A 19,359-nucleotide genomic window follows, 5' to 3' on the forward strand; every position below is an offset into this window, starting at 1 on the left:
GGTTTCTCTTATTACAAAGAGGAAGGTCAAAGGCCAAATAGCACCATCTTTGAAGAGTTTTTGATGTAAATATAACTAGAGGTTCTGAAGCAAAGTACATGTCCCTGACAAGAAGCGGCATTAGAATCATATCACATGATTATCAAAGTCAGGAATATTTTCTTCTTCAATGACAGTTTTCTAAAAATAAATATAAATATTATTTTATTAAAACTAATAAATTTAAAAATTAATTATTAGCAGTAGAGATTGTTTTGTGCATTTTATGGGTGATTACTTATTTTATGAGTTACTACCTCAGTATTTATCTGTTTCTGAGAAAATAGTTATAACTTTTTCTTTTAATTTCTTTTAATTTACAGGAAAATATCTTCATGTATGGAGGCAAAATTGAAACAAATAATGGCAATGTCACAGATGAATTGTGGGTTTTCAACATACATAGTCAGTCATGGAGTACAAAAACCCCCACTGTCCTTGGACACGGTCAGCAGTATGCTGTGGAGGGACACTCAGCACATATTATGGAGCTGGATAGTAGAGATGTTGTCATGATCATAATTTTTGGATACTCGGCAGTATATGGTTATACAAGCAGCATACAGGAATACCATATCTGTGAGTTACTGTTATAATGTGTTTAATTATATCTCCCTTTCCAACAGTAATTGAGAATACTTTGTCTTTCATAAAGTCTTGAAATGATTTCCGAGTGGTCTAAGATTAGGTGCAAAAGCTTGGGACTGATGATTTCTAATATCAGTTATCTTTCTATTAGGTTTTACCTTTTAATCTTTTAGTAAATATTTTCATCTATATTTTGGGAAACTTGAGAGAATTTTTCCTTTTCTTTTTGGCTTTAGTATCTCCAGAGTATAGCATTATAACTGGAATGTTGTAGGTACTTACTAAAAATTTATTGGTTGATTAATTGTATTCTCCATAATAGTTAAATTTTTAAAGAAAATTGAATTAGATTTTAAAATAGTACCAGTAGGTGGTGCTATATCCTTAGCGTTTTAGTCTTTCATGTACATAAGGACTAGAAAAGGACCTGAAATCTTTATAGTATACTTAGTGATTTCAGAATTCTTGTTCATGTACAATTCTTTTTTTTCAACCTTAATCATACTGACTGATTTGATGATAATACATAGGATTTCATAGTGAGAAAGAACCTTCAAGGATGTTGTAGAGGATTTTGCATATACCTTGTCTTCTGTAGGTACTTCAAAACTCTTTCTTTAGCTATTACTAACCATTTGAAGTACATTTCTTTGAAGTACATTTAAAAATATAGATATATGGCCAGTCTAAAATTTTTGTTGCAATTATCTACTGTTTCTATGTAATTTTTCTTTCTCAAGGAGTTTAGTACCTGACTCATAATCTTATCAGGCTGGATTTCAGGAAAAAGTAGAATAGCCTGACTTGATCAATAATGTGTTCTACTCCAGTCTTCAAGCCGTGACTGGTTTGAACTAGTTGTCATTAATGCTGTAGAAAGGGTTATTTATTGGTTTTTCTATGAGGAGCTTCAATTTACCATAGTCATTCACAGTAAGTGATCATGTCACAGATGTCAATACCACAAATACCACTTGTGTTATTTTGAATGCTCAAATTCTCCTTTTCCATTTCTCTTTCCTCCTAAACTTATTCCCAGTCCTCGATATAACTTCTGACTTTTTACTTTTCTGTCACTTCATTTTCCTTAACTTTATATTAAACTTAGTTCCCCAAAGTTCTGGGACCTTTGAAGTACTTGTCCTTACTGTTGTAAAATCTGAGTTACCTTTTCTTTCTGCCTTCTTTCTCTTTGAGAAACTGTTAAACAAAGTCACACAATTATTGGGACTGACTCAACCATGTATTTATGTTATCAAGTCTCAAATGAGCCTTTATTACAGAGTAGAAATCCTTTTTTGATTAAGTCAGTAACATATAACTTGAAGTGACTATTTCAGACGTTTTAGTTCTTTCCTTCAATTCCCAATTCTACTTTTCATACTCTTTAATTGTATACAGTCTTGCCTCCTATTTCCTTGATAAAATTGAAATTATTAAGACATGACTTCCTTCGTCTCTATTCTGAAACTGATCTTCTTCATTGTCAAGGCTAATCCTTTTATTTTTTTGATAACCTTTCAAAAGTATACCAATGGGTGGTTGTTGGAATATATCTTGTAGAATTTCTGGTTTAGAAAAAAATATCATGAGCTCGACAAATATCAATAAGCACTATTGACATATTTAAAGAGAAATAGAAAAAGAGGAATGCATATAAAATCATAAATTTCTATGAAGTCTCTCATGTTTTTTTCAAAGTATATAACACATCCAGAATAAGTTTCAAAGCTGCTTTATTTTTCTTTTTCTGTGCTTCTTTATTAAAAAAAGTTTAAACGATGCTCTTTTCTCTCTCTCTCTCTCTTTTTTTTTTTTTGACAATATGATTGCTAGTCCCTTATAACTCCCACACTCAAGTGCTTCCTTGTACAAAAACATAGTCAAACATAATAGTTGTATAAATGTAGTCAAACAAATTCATACATTGGCAATGCCTTAATATTTATGTCTCATTTTACATTTCTAGTTTATTATCTCTCTGTCAAGAGATGGGAAACAGGATTCACCATTGCTATTCTGGATTTGTAGTTGAATATTGCATTATTGGAAGTTTTTAAAGTGTTCAAAATTGTTTTTCTTTATAATGTTTTTATTGTATAGGTTGCATTCCTTTTTAGGTTTTATTCTGGATCTATTCAGGCAAGTCTTCCAGGTTTTTCTGACATCGTGTCTATCATCATTTTTTATAGTTCTGTACATTTCAGTATATCATAATTTTTTCAGCTAATTCCCAGTTGATAAATATTGCCATAGTTTTCATTTCTTTGCTATAACAAAATATGCTGCTGTGAATGTTTTTTGAATGTATGGGTATGCTTTCTTTTATCTTCTTGCTATTACTTCTATTCATAATCTTTATCCATTTAAAACTTAAGGAATTTGACACCTCTATCATTTTCTTTATGTTTAAAATTATTATTTTTCTACTAGGTGATTCTTTCTCCATTGCCTATGTATTTTCTCTGTACAAATTAAAATTTCCAAGGAAAGTAAACTCACATCTGCTTTAAAAAAATCTTCATTTGATAATGTCATTTCTTACATATTTTGCTCCATATCTTTCCTCTCTTATATTGAAATGCTCTTGGCTTCATTACCTCTAATTCTTTACTCCCTTTCTTAACTTCTTGTGTTCTAGCTTCTGACTCCATAACTTGGTTAAAAATTAAGCAAAATCAATTGACGTAGCTACCATAGCTAGAAGTATGTACTAGATTCCACATTCTATAAACCTCTTAATTAATAAGAAAGAAGTACATTTCATCATCTCTTCCCTTGGAATAATTCAGACCATTATAAATGCTTAAAGTTCAGCATTGTTTAGTGTTCTTTTTGTTTATATTATTATGTTTTTAGTATATTATTATGGTTCTATTTATTTTGTTTCTATATCATTTCATAAAATTCTAGTATATTATTATGGTTCTATTTATTTTATTCTATATCATTTCATAAAATTCTTTCCATGCACAATTTTTAATAGAACAATAATATTCAATTTAACACAAACTATAATTTGTTCACTATTCCACAGTCACGGAGAACCAATTTTATTTATGGATTTTTGCTTCCACAAAAAATGCTGTTATAAATATTTTGACACATATGGGGCATATATTTCTTTTACCTATCTTGATTATATATATGTATATATTTATATATACATATATATATTCAAGATAGGTAAAAGATATATATATATCTTGAAAATATATATATTCTGTAATTGAACTGCTGGGTCAAAGAGTATGAACAATTTGATGACTTTTCTCTCACAAATGAAAATTGTTTTCTAGGACAGCCAGGCAAATTCAGAATTCTATCAGAAGTGTATTGATATAACCAAACTTTCTGCACCCCTCCATTGATTGTTTCTGTATTTTTATAATCTTAACCAATTTGAAGGCTGTTAAATGAGAGTTGGAATTTCTTATTATTAATTCTTTGTAGCAAACTTTCATGTGGTTATTGAAAGTTTAAAGTTCTTCTTTTGAAAACTGTTAATAGCCTTTTGTCACTTATCTTTTGGGCAATGCCTTACACAGATATTTAATAAAATATTTTTTCCCCCACTAGACTGCTCCAATATGAAGTTCATTGTGACATATGTGTAAGAAGTTGGTTTAAATTTATTTTCTGCCAGATTGCCTTTCCATTTTCCTAACAATTCTTTTTAGGTTAGGAAGATTTTCCTCTAGTAATATGTTCTTAGGCTTCTGAAACACTGGGCTATAGTGTCAAATTATTTTTACTTCTTCTTTGTTTAGTGTTTTTCACTGATATCTAATTTTTAACGAGTATCAAATAATTTTGATAATTGCTTTTTTATACTATAGTTTTAAATCTGAAACTTCTATACACTTTCAAATGAGATAACATTTATAAAGCACTTAACACAGTGCCTGAAATATAGTTGGCTTTTAAACAAATGCTTGTTTTCTTCTTTCATTCCTACTTATTTTTTTCTTTATATAATTCTTATTAATCCAAATGAGTTTTTTTTGTTATATTGTCAAGTTCTATATAATGTACTCCTGGAAATCTCTCTCTATTTTAATCTTTCCTTCATCAAGTTAATAAAATGATTTTCCTTACCTATAGAGCTAACCATGTCATTCTCTTGTTGAATAAACTATAGTGGCTCTGTCCTGCTCACAGTATAAAATATAAACTGGATAGCTTTTAAGTCTTAGCTTTTAAGTTTTTCATGACTTTTATCAACATTTCTTTCTAGCATCATTGTACTTTCTTGAACTGTGTAGTCCTGAAAAATTGATTTTTCTATTCTTCTTCAGAAGAGACAATTCACCTCTGATCTTAAGGCCTTTGCATAGGCTATTTTCCATCCCTGAAATGCAGTCTCTCTTTAGTTCATGTCATAGAATTCTTCTCTTTCATCAACATATACCTAAAGCAGCACTTTCTACAGCACCTTTTTTCCTGATACCTCTACCTCTAATATACATATTGCATAGTGCTCTTATATACTTAAGATGAATCATTGATGAATATTAATAAATATGTTTGATAGATTGATTCAATTTCAATGATAAATTCTCTATAAGAGTTTTATAGATTTGTTTATATATAGTTCTATGTTTTGTTATATATTGTTTGTTTCTGGACTTTGTTTCTATTTTTTCATCTTGGCAGGGGAAATAAGATGAATTTATTGTCTTTATCATTCATTGCTTTTAAAAAAAATCTTTCTCCTATGTAGTTTTGCATTTCTTAGTTCTTGTGCTAATTTTTTCTCCTTTTGTTGTGAAAGGCCCATCTCTTTGGGTATGAATTTACTTTTCTTCTCCTGGTTATTTCTCTTCTTTTCCCAGTGGCTTAGCCTCTGCATTTTAAATCATTTCTGTCTCCCATGATGGTTGTGTTTCGTCTTGCTTAGACTCTCAAAGTTAGGTGACTTCTTTGAATTCATACATGCAAGAGCACACAGTTGGATTCTTGCTATGTGTAAACTTCATGGTTAAGAACAAATTGTAACTGATTTATAGCTCCATTTCTCTTAGACCCAGAAACTTTTTTTCGTACTTCCAGTTTCTTATTCTGCACCTCTGATATACACAGTAGATCCCCCTTTCTATTCTTTGGCTGGGCAAAATCAGTGTTTTGTGCCTATTATAGGATATGATTGGGGAGACTTCTGGAATAGACCAAGTCAAAACTTTGAGGGAGCAAAGTCGGTAGATAAAAAAGGCTTAAAGTTTGATCCCATTGCTTTTTCACTAGCTTTTTGGCTTGTAATCTGGTTGGGCTAGATATGGCTAAATATGGCTAGATAGGGGATAGATTTGGCTAGATTGAGGGTATACAGTGGGCAGGTTGTTAACAAGTAGTTATTAACTGTTCATTATAGACCAGGTACTTTGCTAAGTGCTGAAGATGTAAAGAAAGACATTTTAATAGGGGAGACAACATTTAAAGAAATGTACGACAAGGCATGCACAGTGAAATTAAAGGCAATCTCAGAGGGAAGGTACTTGATTTTGGGGGAAGATAGGACTGACTTAGAAAAGCCTCCTGTAAAGGGTTGGATTTGAGTTGAATCATGTTCGAAGTCAGGAAAACCAGGAGGTAGAATTGACAAGGGAAAGCATTCCAGGAACTGGGACAGACATTGATGAGGTTCAGAGTAATAAGATAGAGTGACAAATGTGAAGAACTTCAAAAAGGCCAGTGACGTTATAGATTACATGGAGGGTAATATAAAGTATAAAAAGACAGAAAATATAGATAGAACCCAGATTATGAGTGGCTTTAATGAATGGCCAAACAGAGGATTTTATATTTGAACCTGGAGGGCAATGGAACCATTGGAATGATAAGATTTTTGGCTTTAGGAAAATCAGTTTGACTTCTAAGTAGATGATGGATTGTAATAGTAAAAAACTTGAGACAAGGTGACCAGTCAAAATGCTATTAGAATAGTCCAGGTATGAGAGTATGAGTTTCAGTATTACTGGTGAAGGTATAAATGACAAGCAGGAAAAATATATGAAAGGTGTTTTAAAAGTAGAAACAAGTATTTGGTAAGAGATTGAATAGAGTAAGAATGATGTGTGTAGGTTGACACCAAGGTTGTGAACTTGGGTGACTGGGAAGTTAATGGTGCCTTCCATAGTAATAGGTGAGCTTTGAAGAAGAAAAGATTTAATTGGAAAGATAAGAGTTCTCTTTTGGACATGTAGGGTTTTAAACCCACAAAGGATGTTGGGTTCAAGATGTTTTAGAGGCAATTGTTAATGAGAGACTGGATCTCAGGAGAAAAATAATAACTGGATATATAGATATCTTCATAGAGATAATTACTGAACTCATCAGAGCTGATGAGATTACTCAGTGACAGTATAGAGGGAAAAGCTCTAGAGCCAAGGTGAACATCTCCAGTTTGTGGGCCAGGTCCACAATGCAGCAAAAGGCACTGAGAAGTGACCATACAGATAGGAGAACTAAGTTATAGCGATATCAAAAACTATAGAAAGGTCAAGAAGGATTTATCTTGCTTTCCATTCTTATTTTGGAAGGCTGCGTTTAGGTGTTTTGTCTAAAGTTTTCTTGCTATTTTAAGGTTACAGTGTGAATAAATTATGTCAAAAGCATATTGATTACTTTGTGATTAAATTTAATTGGTTAAATTTAATCTTATTAGAGTCAACTTATAGTTTTAATCTGTTTAGATAAATTTGCATCCTAAGTCACTTAATATTTTTGGCCTTAGTTTCCTCTTTTGTAAAATGCTGGGATTGGACTAGATGATCTTTGAGATCACTCCTACCTCTAATTCCATGGTTCTATCAGCCTATGATTCATCACCCAGCAAATTGACTTTTTCCTCCAACTTTGTGTTATATGCAAATTTGATAAAAATGTCATTTATCTATTCATTAGAGTAATTGATGAAAATATTGACTAGAACAAGGTCAAGCTTAGAGGCATTTAGTAGTCCATTAAATATCTTTCTCTGACTTAATTTTGATTCATTAATCTCTGCTTACATGATTTGGATATTCATAGGATAAGAGTTGGAAGGGACCTTAAAGGCTATCTACTCCAACCCCCCTCATTTTAGAGATAAGAAAACTGAGGCTTAGGAAGTTAAACAATTTGGCAGGGTCACATAGGTTGTATAAGATTGAACCTTGGTCTCCTTAACTCCAAGTCCACCATCCTGTCTACCATGTCATGCTGATCGACAAGTAGGCCTCGAGTCCTTAATTATAGAATCTAATTACTGTACCATTATCTCATTTTCCCTCTTTTACACATTACCCAAGAAGATTTCATATCTTACAGAATTTGTCACATAATTTGATATAATTCAGATACTATCTAGCATTTTCTTGATCTGCTGGTATAGCAACACTGAAAAAAAATCAGTATTTTTATGTGATTTTTCTTTTTAAAAAGCTATTTTTGATGAATGTTGTATTAAAGTTACTGATTGTTACTTCCTACTTTTATGGGTCAGATTATTTTAAAAATTATGCATCAAAATTTTATCATAATAATACTTAATCCATACTTTTCAATCACCTTCATATGTTGTGGAATCAGTTTGATTAAAAACCTATAACCCCGTTTCCTTTTTTATTTAAATTAATTTTAAACAATAGTTTTTAAAATTTTTGAGTTCCAAGTGTTCTTTTTCCCTCTAATAATTTCTCTAGCCATTGTAAAGATAAGCAATATGATATCTGTTATACATGTGACATCATGTAAAATATGTTTTCATATTACCTGTGCTGCCAAAACACAAAACAAAACAAAACATAACCCTTGTTTTCGAGTAGAGTGTGTGTGGAGAAGTATATATGCTTCTGAAACAATTGCTGTGGTTTTTAATTTAGATATAGATAATTCATTCTTTCCTCCCCCATCTGTGTTGCAATAGATAGGGCGCTGGGATTGGAGTGAGGAACCTCCGAGGTCAAATTTAGCCTCATAAACTTACTAACACTGTTACTCTGGGCAAGTCACTTAACCTCTGTTTGCATCTATTGCCTCAATTATAAAATGGTTAACAATAGTATCTTCCTTGCAGGATTTTTGTGAGGATCAAATGAAATATATTTATGAAGTGCTTGGCCATAAGAGGTGCCATATAATTGCTATTTTCTTCTCTTTTTCCTTTCCCCCTTTTAAGAAAATTTAGTAATTAAATACTAGTTAAATATTGATAGTGATTATTTTAGAATTATTATGGTTTTTTAAAAATTAATTATTTTTTTAAAGTATAACTTCAAATACATAGTGGAATCTTATTAAATACCAATGTTGAAAGAGATATTTCTCATTGGATATTTCTTATAGAAACATATATATGTATACATTGCAGACATGATTTTATTCAAAATATAAGCACATATATAGTATAGTAAGATTTTTAATGGGATTTTTTTTTCTTCTTACAAAAGTTATTGGTCTCCTGTTTGACCTCTACAGTTTCTTTGAGTCTATCTACCTGTAGTTATATTGCTTTTCTATTTCAGCTCGTTGCACTACTTTCTACAGTTCCAAATATCACTAGGCAAAGAGGATACAGGTGAAGGATCTAAATCATTTCATCTAATCTATATTTTTCAGATAAGAGATTTGAGGCTTAGGAAGTTTAGGTAATTTGCATCACATTACACAGAGAATGGAGCCAGGATTTACATTCAGCTATTTTAATTCTTAAGTTTAGCTTTCTTTCCATTGCATCATCTTATCTCCTTTGGACAAGTATCTCCCAGACAAGTAGGAAAGAGATATGGGGAAAATGGGGGAATTAGATAGTAAATTTCTTTAAAGTTTGCTACTTAGGTTTCATGAGAGTTGCCTTTTAGGTTCTAATCTTCTATGCATGTGCTGTTAGCAAGAAGTATGTTTTAAAGCTCTTAGTTTTGATCGTATCTTTAGGATGAAATAAAGAATGTTTACCACTAACATGAATTTCTTTAGTGTAGGAAAAACAGATATTTATTACCTCCCTGCGAATATTGTAGCTTGGTGAATAGAGAGCTTCTCTGAGCATCATAAACAACTGGGTTCATATCTCTATTACACATTGGATGTGTTTGGATAATTCATTTAATCTGTTAATATTATGGTCAACTCTAAAATCATAAATGGTGGAGAAATTACTAGCCTTTACTAGCAGAAGACATTTTCTCATTGAGATTTTCCCATATCATTGGTATGTGGGTGAAACAGGAATGGTATTTACACATGTAGGTAAGGGACATTCTAACTTTAGGCACCTTATCTTTTACTTGGTCACCAGTGAGTCTATCAGCTTAAAAAAACCCTGATCTTTTGGGGAAAATACAAGACAGAAGAAGCGCACCTATGAAGAAGCTACTGTTGTAAGAGTTTCAGTGGAGATAAGGAAAAAGAAAAGGATGAGCATCCCTGAGCACTGTGTTTACAGCTCTGATGAGTGGGGGGACAATATATTCTGCTGCTTAAGATCAAAAGAGAGGTTGTGGAAGAGATAGTCATCACAGATGCTATTCTTTAGCAAAATCATCTATCAGTTTAAACTGTGCCCTCCTAAAAGTTTGGGATGCCTGGGGATTACATGGGACTGTGACCTATTGGTTACCTTTTTGGGGTGGGAGAATGGAAATGGCAATATTCAGCTATCTGGGTAACATATTAGTTATCTGATTCTTTTCATTTTTATTTACTTCACAAAGCTCTCCACTTCTTTCCATCTTTCTATTCTTTCCATACTCCCTATCACCTCTAGGACCAAATATAAACTTTTCTTTTTGGCATTTTAAAGTTCTCATGGCTTCCTGTTCTTCAACTATGGAACATTAGTTCCTTTCTCCATGCTTTTGTAATGAGTGTCTAAATATTCCTTGAATATACTTATTTATCACCTTAACTTCTTGGAAAATCACTGGTTTCCAAAACAGGTCTAGAACCATCTCCTGCTTATATTCCTCAACTGCCAGTACCTTTTGCCCAAGATTAATATTTATTTCTCTGGTATATATGACTCACAATCTCCCATCTAGTGTTCTCTTCCCCAGTATCAGTTAACCAGACTTTTTTTTTTTCCAGTAACCATTAACCAGTACCAACAGGTGAAACTTTACACGGCTATATTTATTGAGAAAATATAGCAAGAACAGAAGAATTATAAAATCCCTTCTAACCTGGAAGTAAACTTTCTCTTCTATACATTTGGTCTATACTGATAGAGAATAAGAATCAGTATGTTTTCTTTCCCTACTTAGGGGAGAGTGTCGTTACTTTCTGGCCCTGTGAATCTTTTTCTTCTTTCAAGGAATCTCATTTCTTGTGTGGTATAGACAGTGACAAATTGCTTAAGCAGATTTCTCCTCAAAATGCTCCCTACCAGGTCCAGCTGCTCTGAGTACCAGCAGATTCTGAGACCTATTCTATTTCTGATTATTTTCTGATCTTTAAAAGCTCATGGGATCGCAGCTTGGTATGTTCTGTTTCCTAAAACTCATTTACTTAGAATCAAGAAGAAACAACTACAGAAAACAAAAGTGACAGAATTACCAAGTATTCAGTGACACATGACAACTGGTTAAGGAGAGAACCTGATATCCCTTCTCCTAGCTCCTTCCACCCACTCCCAGAGGCTTACAGTAATTTGCTTTCCTTGAAGGAATGAAAATTTCTTGAATTGAATTGAAGAGTTAAAGTTTCTTCACTAGAACTTTTTTATGCAGATACAATTTTTTCTTGGTAGTCCACAAGAAACAACTAGAAGATAGCTGTACATGTTCTAATATAGGGAGAAGGTCCCTTCCGTTATAAATGCCTGGAAACAGACCTACTGAGCTTCTATTGATATCTTAGAGGATATCACCCAAGTTCTAAGAATTGGGCTTTCATTGGCCATACCTCTCCTCCTTAAAGATATAAATGTTTATATATAGGGATGTGTACAAGTATATAGACACCTTCAAAAAACACATGCCTTTATATGCCTACATATAGTTATATATGTTAACATATATAGACAGATATCTATCTCTATATATAAAATATGTACATGTACATTTTATTTCCCTCATTAGAATGTAAATTCTTCTTGAGAAATGTTTTGTTTTGGTTTTTGTAACCCCAGTGCCTAGCACAATTCCTGTCATATAATAAGTAATTAATAAAGGCTTATTAATAGATTGGTTACTTTGTTTCTTATTTTGCACTTTTCATTAGCTTATGTCTCTAGTGAATTTATCAATAATGAAATTATCAAGTATTGGCATGTGAACGGATGTGAATAATTTCTACTCAAAATAGAGACCTGAGTCTCCTTAAATATTAATTCGGACTTATATAAGCATATCGAGAGGGGAGGAATGTACAAAGTATACATATGATGATATAGATATAATGATTATCATAACATTTGACAGGACAGAGAAAAATATCTTTTTTAAAAGTTTATTCTGTTACACAGAAGAGGGAAACTATTATAGAAGGAATAGTTAATAACTTACAGAAGATAAGAAGTTGGAGGAATAAAAATCAACATGATTATGATAAAATAGCATTCTTAATTTTCACCCTCAGTTGTCATCTTTTGATAAAATTGATATAACTTGAATTAAAAAAACACTCATAATTTCATCACCATTTATAGGAGTTTCACTAAAATTTCTATGTGATATGAAAATTTCCAACTTTTATTTTATTCTTAACATGAAAAACTGTTGGACTTCATTGCAAAACATGTTTTTCTAAGACTTAGCTGATAGGCCAGGTAGAGAAATTAGATCAGAAAATATACTCTGATAAATGCAATTTAGATCTAGATGCAGATAGGAAAGAAAACTATCAGGAAAATTAGAAGTATTTCTATCTTTGAACAAAACAGGATTAAAAAAAAGTATCTGAAGGAAATCAAATCACAAATCAAATTTGTGATTATTTAATTTAATTCCACCCAAAATAATAAAGGTTTGATTGATTCACTCATTATTTTCAATTTACTCTTCATTCCTCAATAAACTCCATCTTTTACTCCTTTGGTGGGGAGGAGAAGTTATTTAGATGTTAGGCAACTTATAGATGATGTTCTTGCAAAGCCAATCAAATGAATTGGAGGCTCAAAATGGGGATTGTTCTTTGTCTATCTTTAGATAAATAAAATCATTAATTCCACAGCTAATTCCCATATGTAAGTTAGTAAAAGAAGGGATTTTTTTTTTTAAAGAAATAGAGTTTGTTAATTGGAGCACACCTTTTCCTCATGAATTCCCCCTGCTCACATTTATGCTTTGGAAATGATCCTGCCTTTGAGTGATGCTGCCATCTCATTGGCAATTAGGCTTTTACTGTGATGAATTTCCTTGATCTGATAGATGGTCAGATGGTGATTAAATTCTTCCTTAGAAGAATCTTTGGTTATGACTTCAAAACAGGGTAGACAAGAACGTGATTGATGGTCAATTTTTGGTGATATTAGTAAAACTTTATTGGGACATCTGGAACCAATACAGTAAGAATTCTTTTGGCCTAACTCAAGTGTTGATATCTTTGAAAATTATATTTTATCTTGGTAGTTTCTTATACTTCGGGTAATTTTTTCCCCATTCCACTGCGTTTTTCAAAGATCTTTGAGAATTTTTTAAAATTAATGTCCCTAGGATAAGGACTAGATTTCTCTGAGGTTTGGGACTATTTTAACTTCAGGACTTTTGATTGAGGGAACCAGATGCCATATTCCCAGGTCACTGTGTCTTGTCAAATACAGGTTATCTTAACAGGATACCCTCAAATTTTCAAATAGTATCCCATTTTCTATTGAGAGAATTGGGATAAGTTCACAAAGGGAAGGAATACTTGTTAATGTGGAGGTAAGTAAAAAGTATTCCACCATTTGGATTTCATTTATAATAATAATAATTTTTAATAATAATAGGAAGAATTTATATAGTACATTAAAGTTCATAAAATCTTTTACAAATATTATTTTTAAATTTTACTGAAGAGGAAACTGAAGCAAATAGGGTTTAAGTAATTTTCCCTGGTCACTTGGCTAGTAAGTGTCTGAGGCCAAATGAACTAGGAAATTCCTGACTCCAGAACCAGCATTCTGTTCACTGTGGTACATAACTCTGGGCCTTGTCCATAGAGTTGGGGGGATTTTATGTGATCAGTGATCTGATCACATATAGAGTTAGTAGCAGGGCCAGGGTTCAAACTCAGATTCTCATCTTCCAAACCTAATGGTCTTTCTATTGTATATAATTATGTCAGTTTCAAATATGTCATATAATCATATAATTTTAGAAAAAGAAGTGATTTTAAATGTAATTTATTCCAGCTTCCTAATTTTATAGATGGCCAAAGGACCAGATAAATAAATTTATTTGTATGGGATAATATAGGGTATGACTTGCAGAATTGTAATCTGAGTTGTTCTGTTCCAATTCTGTATCTTTGCCCTGCACCCATCCTGCCTCTCTCTCATACAAAATAACTAACTAAATGAGGTCTTTCAACTACGTTATTCTGTTGCTATACTTTCTGGGGACAAACCTCATACCAAGAGGAAAATAACAACTTAGTACAAAGTTGAGTTAGACACAAAATTTCCTATTACGTATTCTTTCCAATTGAAAATATGTCAAGGGCCCTTTATCAAACTGCCAAGGTTCTTACAATAAAACTGAACATTTATAAATGGAAAATTTCCAAAGTCTATTTCTTGTTGATAATTTGTGCAAATGAACATATCATATATTATAAAATGAGATAATATATGTAAAGTGCTTTGCAAACATTAAAGTGCCACATAAATGTGAGCTATTATTATCGTCACATCTTTTCTAGCATTGGAAATTAAATATTTAAAAATAAATGAGGAAGGCAAGTGAATAATTCTATAGATGTACAAGATATTTAGATAATTTTCTCCAGAGAAAAATCTGCTTCTAAACCAACAATAGGGCCTGATTTTTGGTTCTAATACATTCTTTAATAATGACATTTAATATTCTGAATGATGAATTTCAAAGTAGTTAAAAGTCAGGCTGAATAAATAAATTACTTAGTTATTGAACTATTAAAAAAGAAAAATAAAATTTGTGTTAGAATTCTGTAAAACCAGGCTTGTTAATGTTATTATAAAGGGAAAAAGAGTTTTATTTCACTTAATTTAAATGAATTATTTCTATACTTATTCAATTGCTTATTACTTGAACATAATTGAAATTTATGATATGCATATCTTTAATATATTGGTTTTGTCTTGAAAGTATCAATAGTTTTAAGTATTTTTGAGAAACCTTGGCAAGTTTATTAGCTATATTATTTATTTGTATCTATGTTGGAATCCTTATAAAATGTTAACTCATTAGAGTTGATAGAGACAATAATTATCTAATTTAGCATGATTCAGTATGATTGATCTGATCTTACAAGGAGATGCTATGGGCCAGAACTTGAAACAAGGTACTAAGTGGAACTGATAGAAACAATGCTTGTGTTCACACTTTTAGAGAACTCATATAAGCAAGAAGCTCTTAGGGCCAAAGGGCACTCTGGGAGATACAGAAGCCCACAAGCCTACTCTCGGAGGCAAAGTCAGATTCATTCCATCTTCCACCTTTGTGCTGGCTGAAGGCTGAAGAAAGCAGAGGCAAAGGACAAGCTACAAGAGCTCTTGGAACCAAGTAGAGAGATAGGCCTCTAAGAAAGCTACCCGGTCCCAAGAAAGGAGAAAATAAATGTTTGGATTTTATCAGCTGGCTGCTTTTGGAGTGATTATTACTCTGAGCTGAAACTAAGGCTGCCTCCAAAAAACCTCTCCAAGAAACCTTCTCCCAGAGAGAACCATTATATTTTAAAGAAGAGAGCACAACATATCTATGCTTATAGATACATACATATTTGCATATATATATATAATGTAGTGGCATCTCTTAGATAGTTATTAAGAATCTGGGACCTGGTAGACCCATGACTATAAGGTTATTTCATTTTAGTTTGCCTTATTCGAAAAAATCAGCAATCCCTATTGTTTTACTAAAATTATTTTTTAAAGGTCATGTTAAAATTCAAAATAGGCTTATTCTACTTATTTGTAAGTGGTTTTTTTTTTTGAACATGTTTAAACATAAAATAAGTAATTTATGCTTCTTTTTTATTAACACAACTTATTAAAGAAAAGCTAGATTCAAAAATTGAAAAGAAAAATGAGATCATTATAGTGATGTTATAAATGAAAATTGGATTTATTATTCATTGCCTCAGGGCAACTTGGAAGAAGGCCTCCAGGAAGGTGATCTAGTTCTTCTGTTTTATCTCACATTGTTTAACAATTCTGTCCATAACTTGCATAAAGAAATAAATGACAGATTTGTATCTGGTAGGATAGTTAACATGCTAAATGATAGAATCAAAATCTAAAAAAGATGTTGATAGTTTGGAATGTTGGGCTGATGCAATCATATAAAATTTAATGGTGATGAATGTGTTTTACCTGAGTTAAAAAACTGCTGCACAGTTACATGATAAAGATAATATCTTGTCTGAGAAGGGTGTAAGGATTTTGTTTAGTTCTGGTACCATATTTTAGGTAAGATCTTGATAACTAGGAGAAAATATAAAAGAGGGTAACCCAGATGATAGAGAGAATTGAGATTTTTGCTATATGAATTGATCAAAGGTACTGAAGGCCTGTAGAATGATGATAAAATTGGAGAAGAACATAACAGTTTTTTTTCGAACATTTGAAGGACAGTAGTATGGAAGGAGAATTACATTTGCTGTGCTTGAGCCCATAAAGCAGACTTAGGAGCAAAGGATGGAAATATAAAGAGATAGACTTCAGATTGATATAAGGAAAAATTGTGTAATAATTGGAACTGTTTGAAGGAGAAAGGGAGTTCTCCTTCATTGGAGGTCAGGAAGCAAAGAATAGATAACTACTTGCTGGTGATATTAGAGAAAAAAAAATTTGTATGAGATGGCCTCCCACTCTGTAAGTGTCAGATCCTTTCCACTTTGAGACTCTGTGAAGTCTTTGTATATTGTAATTAATTCGATGTTAGAAATTACATTTTGTGGCACATGTAGTAAGAAGCAAATCAAAATTATAGTCATGAATGTAGAATTAGAAGGAGCATTACATATCTTCTAGTCCAACTTCCTAATTTTACAGATGAGGGAAATGATGCTCAGAGAGGTTTAGTCATTTGCCCAAAGTTATACAATAAGAGTCAGAACCAAGACTTGGAGAATAGAACTAAAAAGATTCATAGAAAGGATTCTTTGACTGAAAATGAGTTATAAAATATAACAATAAAGCTCTTCTTTTGAAAGAATAAAATATATTTAATTTTTCCTCTTATTACTTTATTTCATTAAAAATATGGGTGATTGTTATGTAGATTGTCAAGTAGAAAGTATTTTATGTTTGTAAAAGGAAGCTTATACAAAACGGATTTCACTTTGAAAATCACTCAAGTAAAAGTGTACAAAACAATGTGGATAAAAAGTTAAAAGATACTGTCAGAAGGATTAAGTTTCCTGCTAAAAAGTATAAGTTTAGGTAATGATTTTTGAAGTAAGGCCATTTTGAATGTAAATAATCAAATCATTTATCATCTTAGTTATAAAGAGTATGGTTATTTCCATAGGAAGGTTATTTTTCCTTTTTAATTTTAGTGTTAAGTATTATACTATGGTCCTACAAAAAGTTTATTTTTCTTTATTGATTTTAATAGTATAAACACTTTCAAATAGTATAAACACTTTCAAACACTTGGATTGAAATGGTACTAGCTCCATTTGCCTGCTAGGAACAGTATTCCTAACAAGAAATATTTTAAATAAAAAAAAAAATTGGTGAAGCATAATGGTTTCATATTAAGATATAAAATCTATTAATTAAATAATTCAGGGAAAGATAGTGAAAAAAAGCTAATCTAAATTAACTAGGATAATTATGGATTCTTTAAAATTCAGATTTCACTCTGAATTTATGGTGCTAATAGATCAGCAAAATAGAGCAATTTTTAAAAGTCCCCTGAACTTAATAGTTGTCCAAATTTTATCAATGTTACTTTTAGGTAAAAGATGCTGCTGATAAGTCAAGATAGTTTGACTCAGAGAGGTAATTCATAATTTCAAGTAATTGTGACTGCTTTAAAAAACTAAAATGCTCATCTAAATCTTATTTTAATTGAATTAGCAAGAAACAATAAAACCTTTTTAGTTGAGTTACTAAATAATTTGAAGTTTGATTTTACTGTAATATAATCAATGTGGATTCAGATTCCAATCTTTGCATGTACAATTCTGTTTTTTTCCATGTCATTCTATAAATTCTCTTTTGAGGGGAGAGAAGGACTTGAATGGTGTTTTCCTTAACATGCTAGATACCGATATCAGATACCAGGTACCTTCATTGATCATCATTTGATTTTAATCATACATTTCTTTAATATATTTTATAGTATATATAAATATAAAATATGTTTTATAGTATATCTCCTGCACAAAAAATATCGACATGTTGTAATCTTATGTTCACCTTACATATCGCCAATGTGCCAGCCTTCAACTTTAATTTCTTAGAAACTGATATTCCATGCGTTAAAACTGGAAAGTATACCAGGAGAAATTTTTTTCTTTATACAATGATGATTTTGTCACGTAAGAAATTTCCAGTGAGAATTTCCTCTACAAGTCCAGGTTACAGTCTTATAAAGATCTTGTGAACTTAGAAATGAAGAGATTTTCCCCAAGTCATCCAGATGATATTTATCTCAGGCAGGGTTAAACTAAGAATATATGGCTTAGGGGGGCTAGTTTTCTATCCATTATATCACACTGTGTCTCAAGAGAATATAAATGGTAAAAAGATGAGCCTTTAATTAGGAAGAAGTTTGTTAGCATTAAAAATACTGATATTTTTCCAAAGGCAGTTTAGTTCATTTACTTACTACAGTTTGGTTCTGTTAATTTCCTTCTTATGTGTCATCATTGTCTGTGCAAAATGGATTTTGATTGGCCATATCCATGGGCTTTCCATGAACTTTATATAATTGTATGGACAATAGATATTCTTTATCCACCTCATTTTTTTCATGTAATTAATTTAAACTCTTTGGAATTATTTGCAGTTTTGTGGGGCTTTATGCAGTCAATACAATGTCCTCAAGTGGGATAATCTATAAGGGACCTATTTATAAGGAACCCTTCTTCCATTTGAACTCTACACTGGATGACTTTTATGACAATGGCATGTAATATCTATCTCTTTTTTATGCTTTGCTTGTATTTACAATCAGAGAGTAGTTAAACAGTGTGAGAGAAATGATTATTTATTTCTTATATTAATAGCCAATTGTTGAATTAGGATTAGTGTTTTCCCTCCTATTTCCTTATTCAGAAATCAAACCCCAAAGTCTAATTAGACACAATTTGAAGTTTAGGACTAATAGTGAAGTGAAGTGAAATCTTGGACAAAATTTGCTCAACTGAGAAAATTTAGATCTGATCAAAAGGTAAAGAAATTCTCCTTTAGATTAACTGGTGAATTATGACTCATTGTGTTTTATTCAAACAGGTTTAGGTAGAAGTGGATTCCCACTTTTGTCTACATTACCCTAGATAGGGTTTTATGGGTATAGCTTTGTCCTATACTGAATGATCAGCCCTTTCTTAAAATAGGTCTACCTTTATTAATTGTTAACCCATCATAGCTGATTGCTGCCTTTTAGGAATATCCACTCT

The 19,359-nt window shown here is 31.6% G+C and overlaps 1 protein-coding gene across 1 annotated transcript in view; it reads left to right on the forward strand.

The window, feature by feature from the left end:
• The window catches only part of ATRNL1 (attractin like 1), a 1,270,304-nt gene that overhangs the window by 119,870 nt on the left and 1,131,075 nt on the right, over positions 1 to 19,359 (forward strand). Inside the window, exon 8 of the mRNA XM_051981495.1 lies at positions 363 to 618. Within this exon, the coding sequence (XP_051837455.1) occupies positions 363 to 618 (256 nt within the window). The remainder of the gene's footprint in view (positions 1 to 362; positions 619 to 19,359) is intronic.

The sequence above is a fragment of the Antechinus flavipes genome, chromosome 2 (assembly GCF_016432865.1).
Source record: "Antechinus flavipes isolate AdamAnt ecotype Samford, QLD, Australia chromosome 2, AdamAnt_v2, whole genome shotgun sequence".
Classification (NCBI taxonomy): Eukaryota; Metazoa; Chordata; class Mammalia; order Dasyuromorphia; family Dasyuridae; genus Antechinus; species Antechinus flavipes.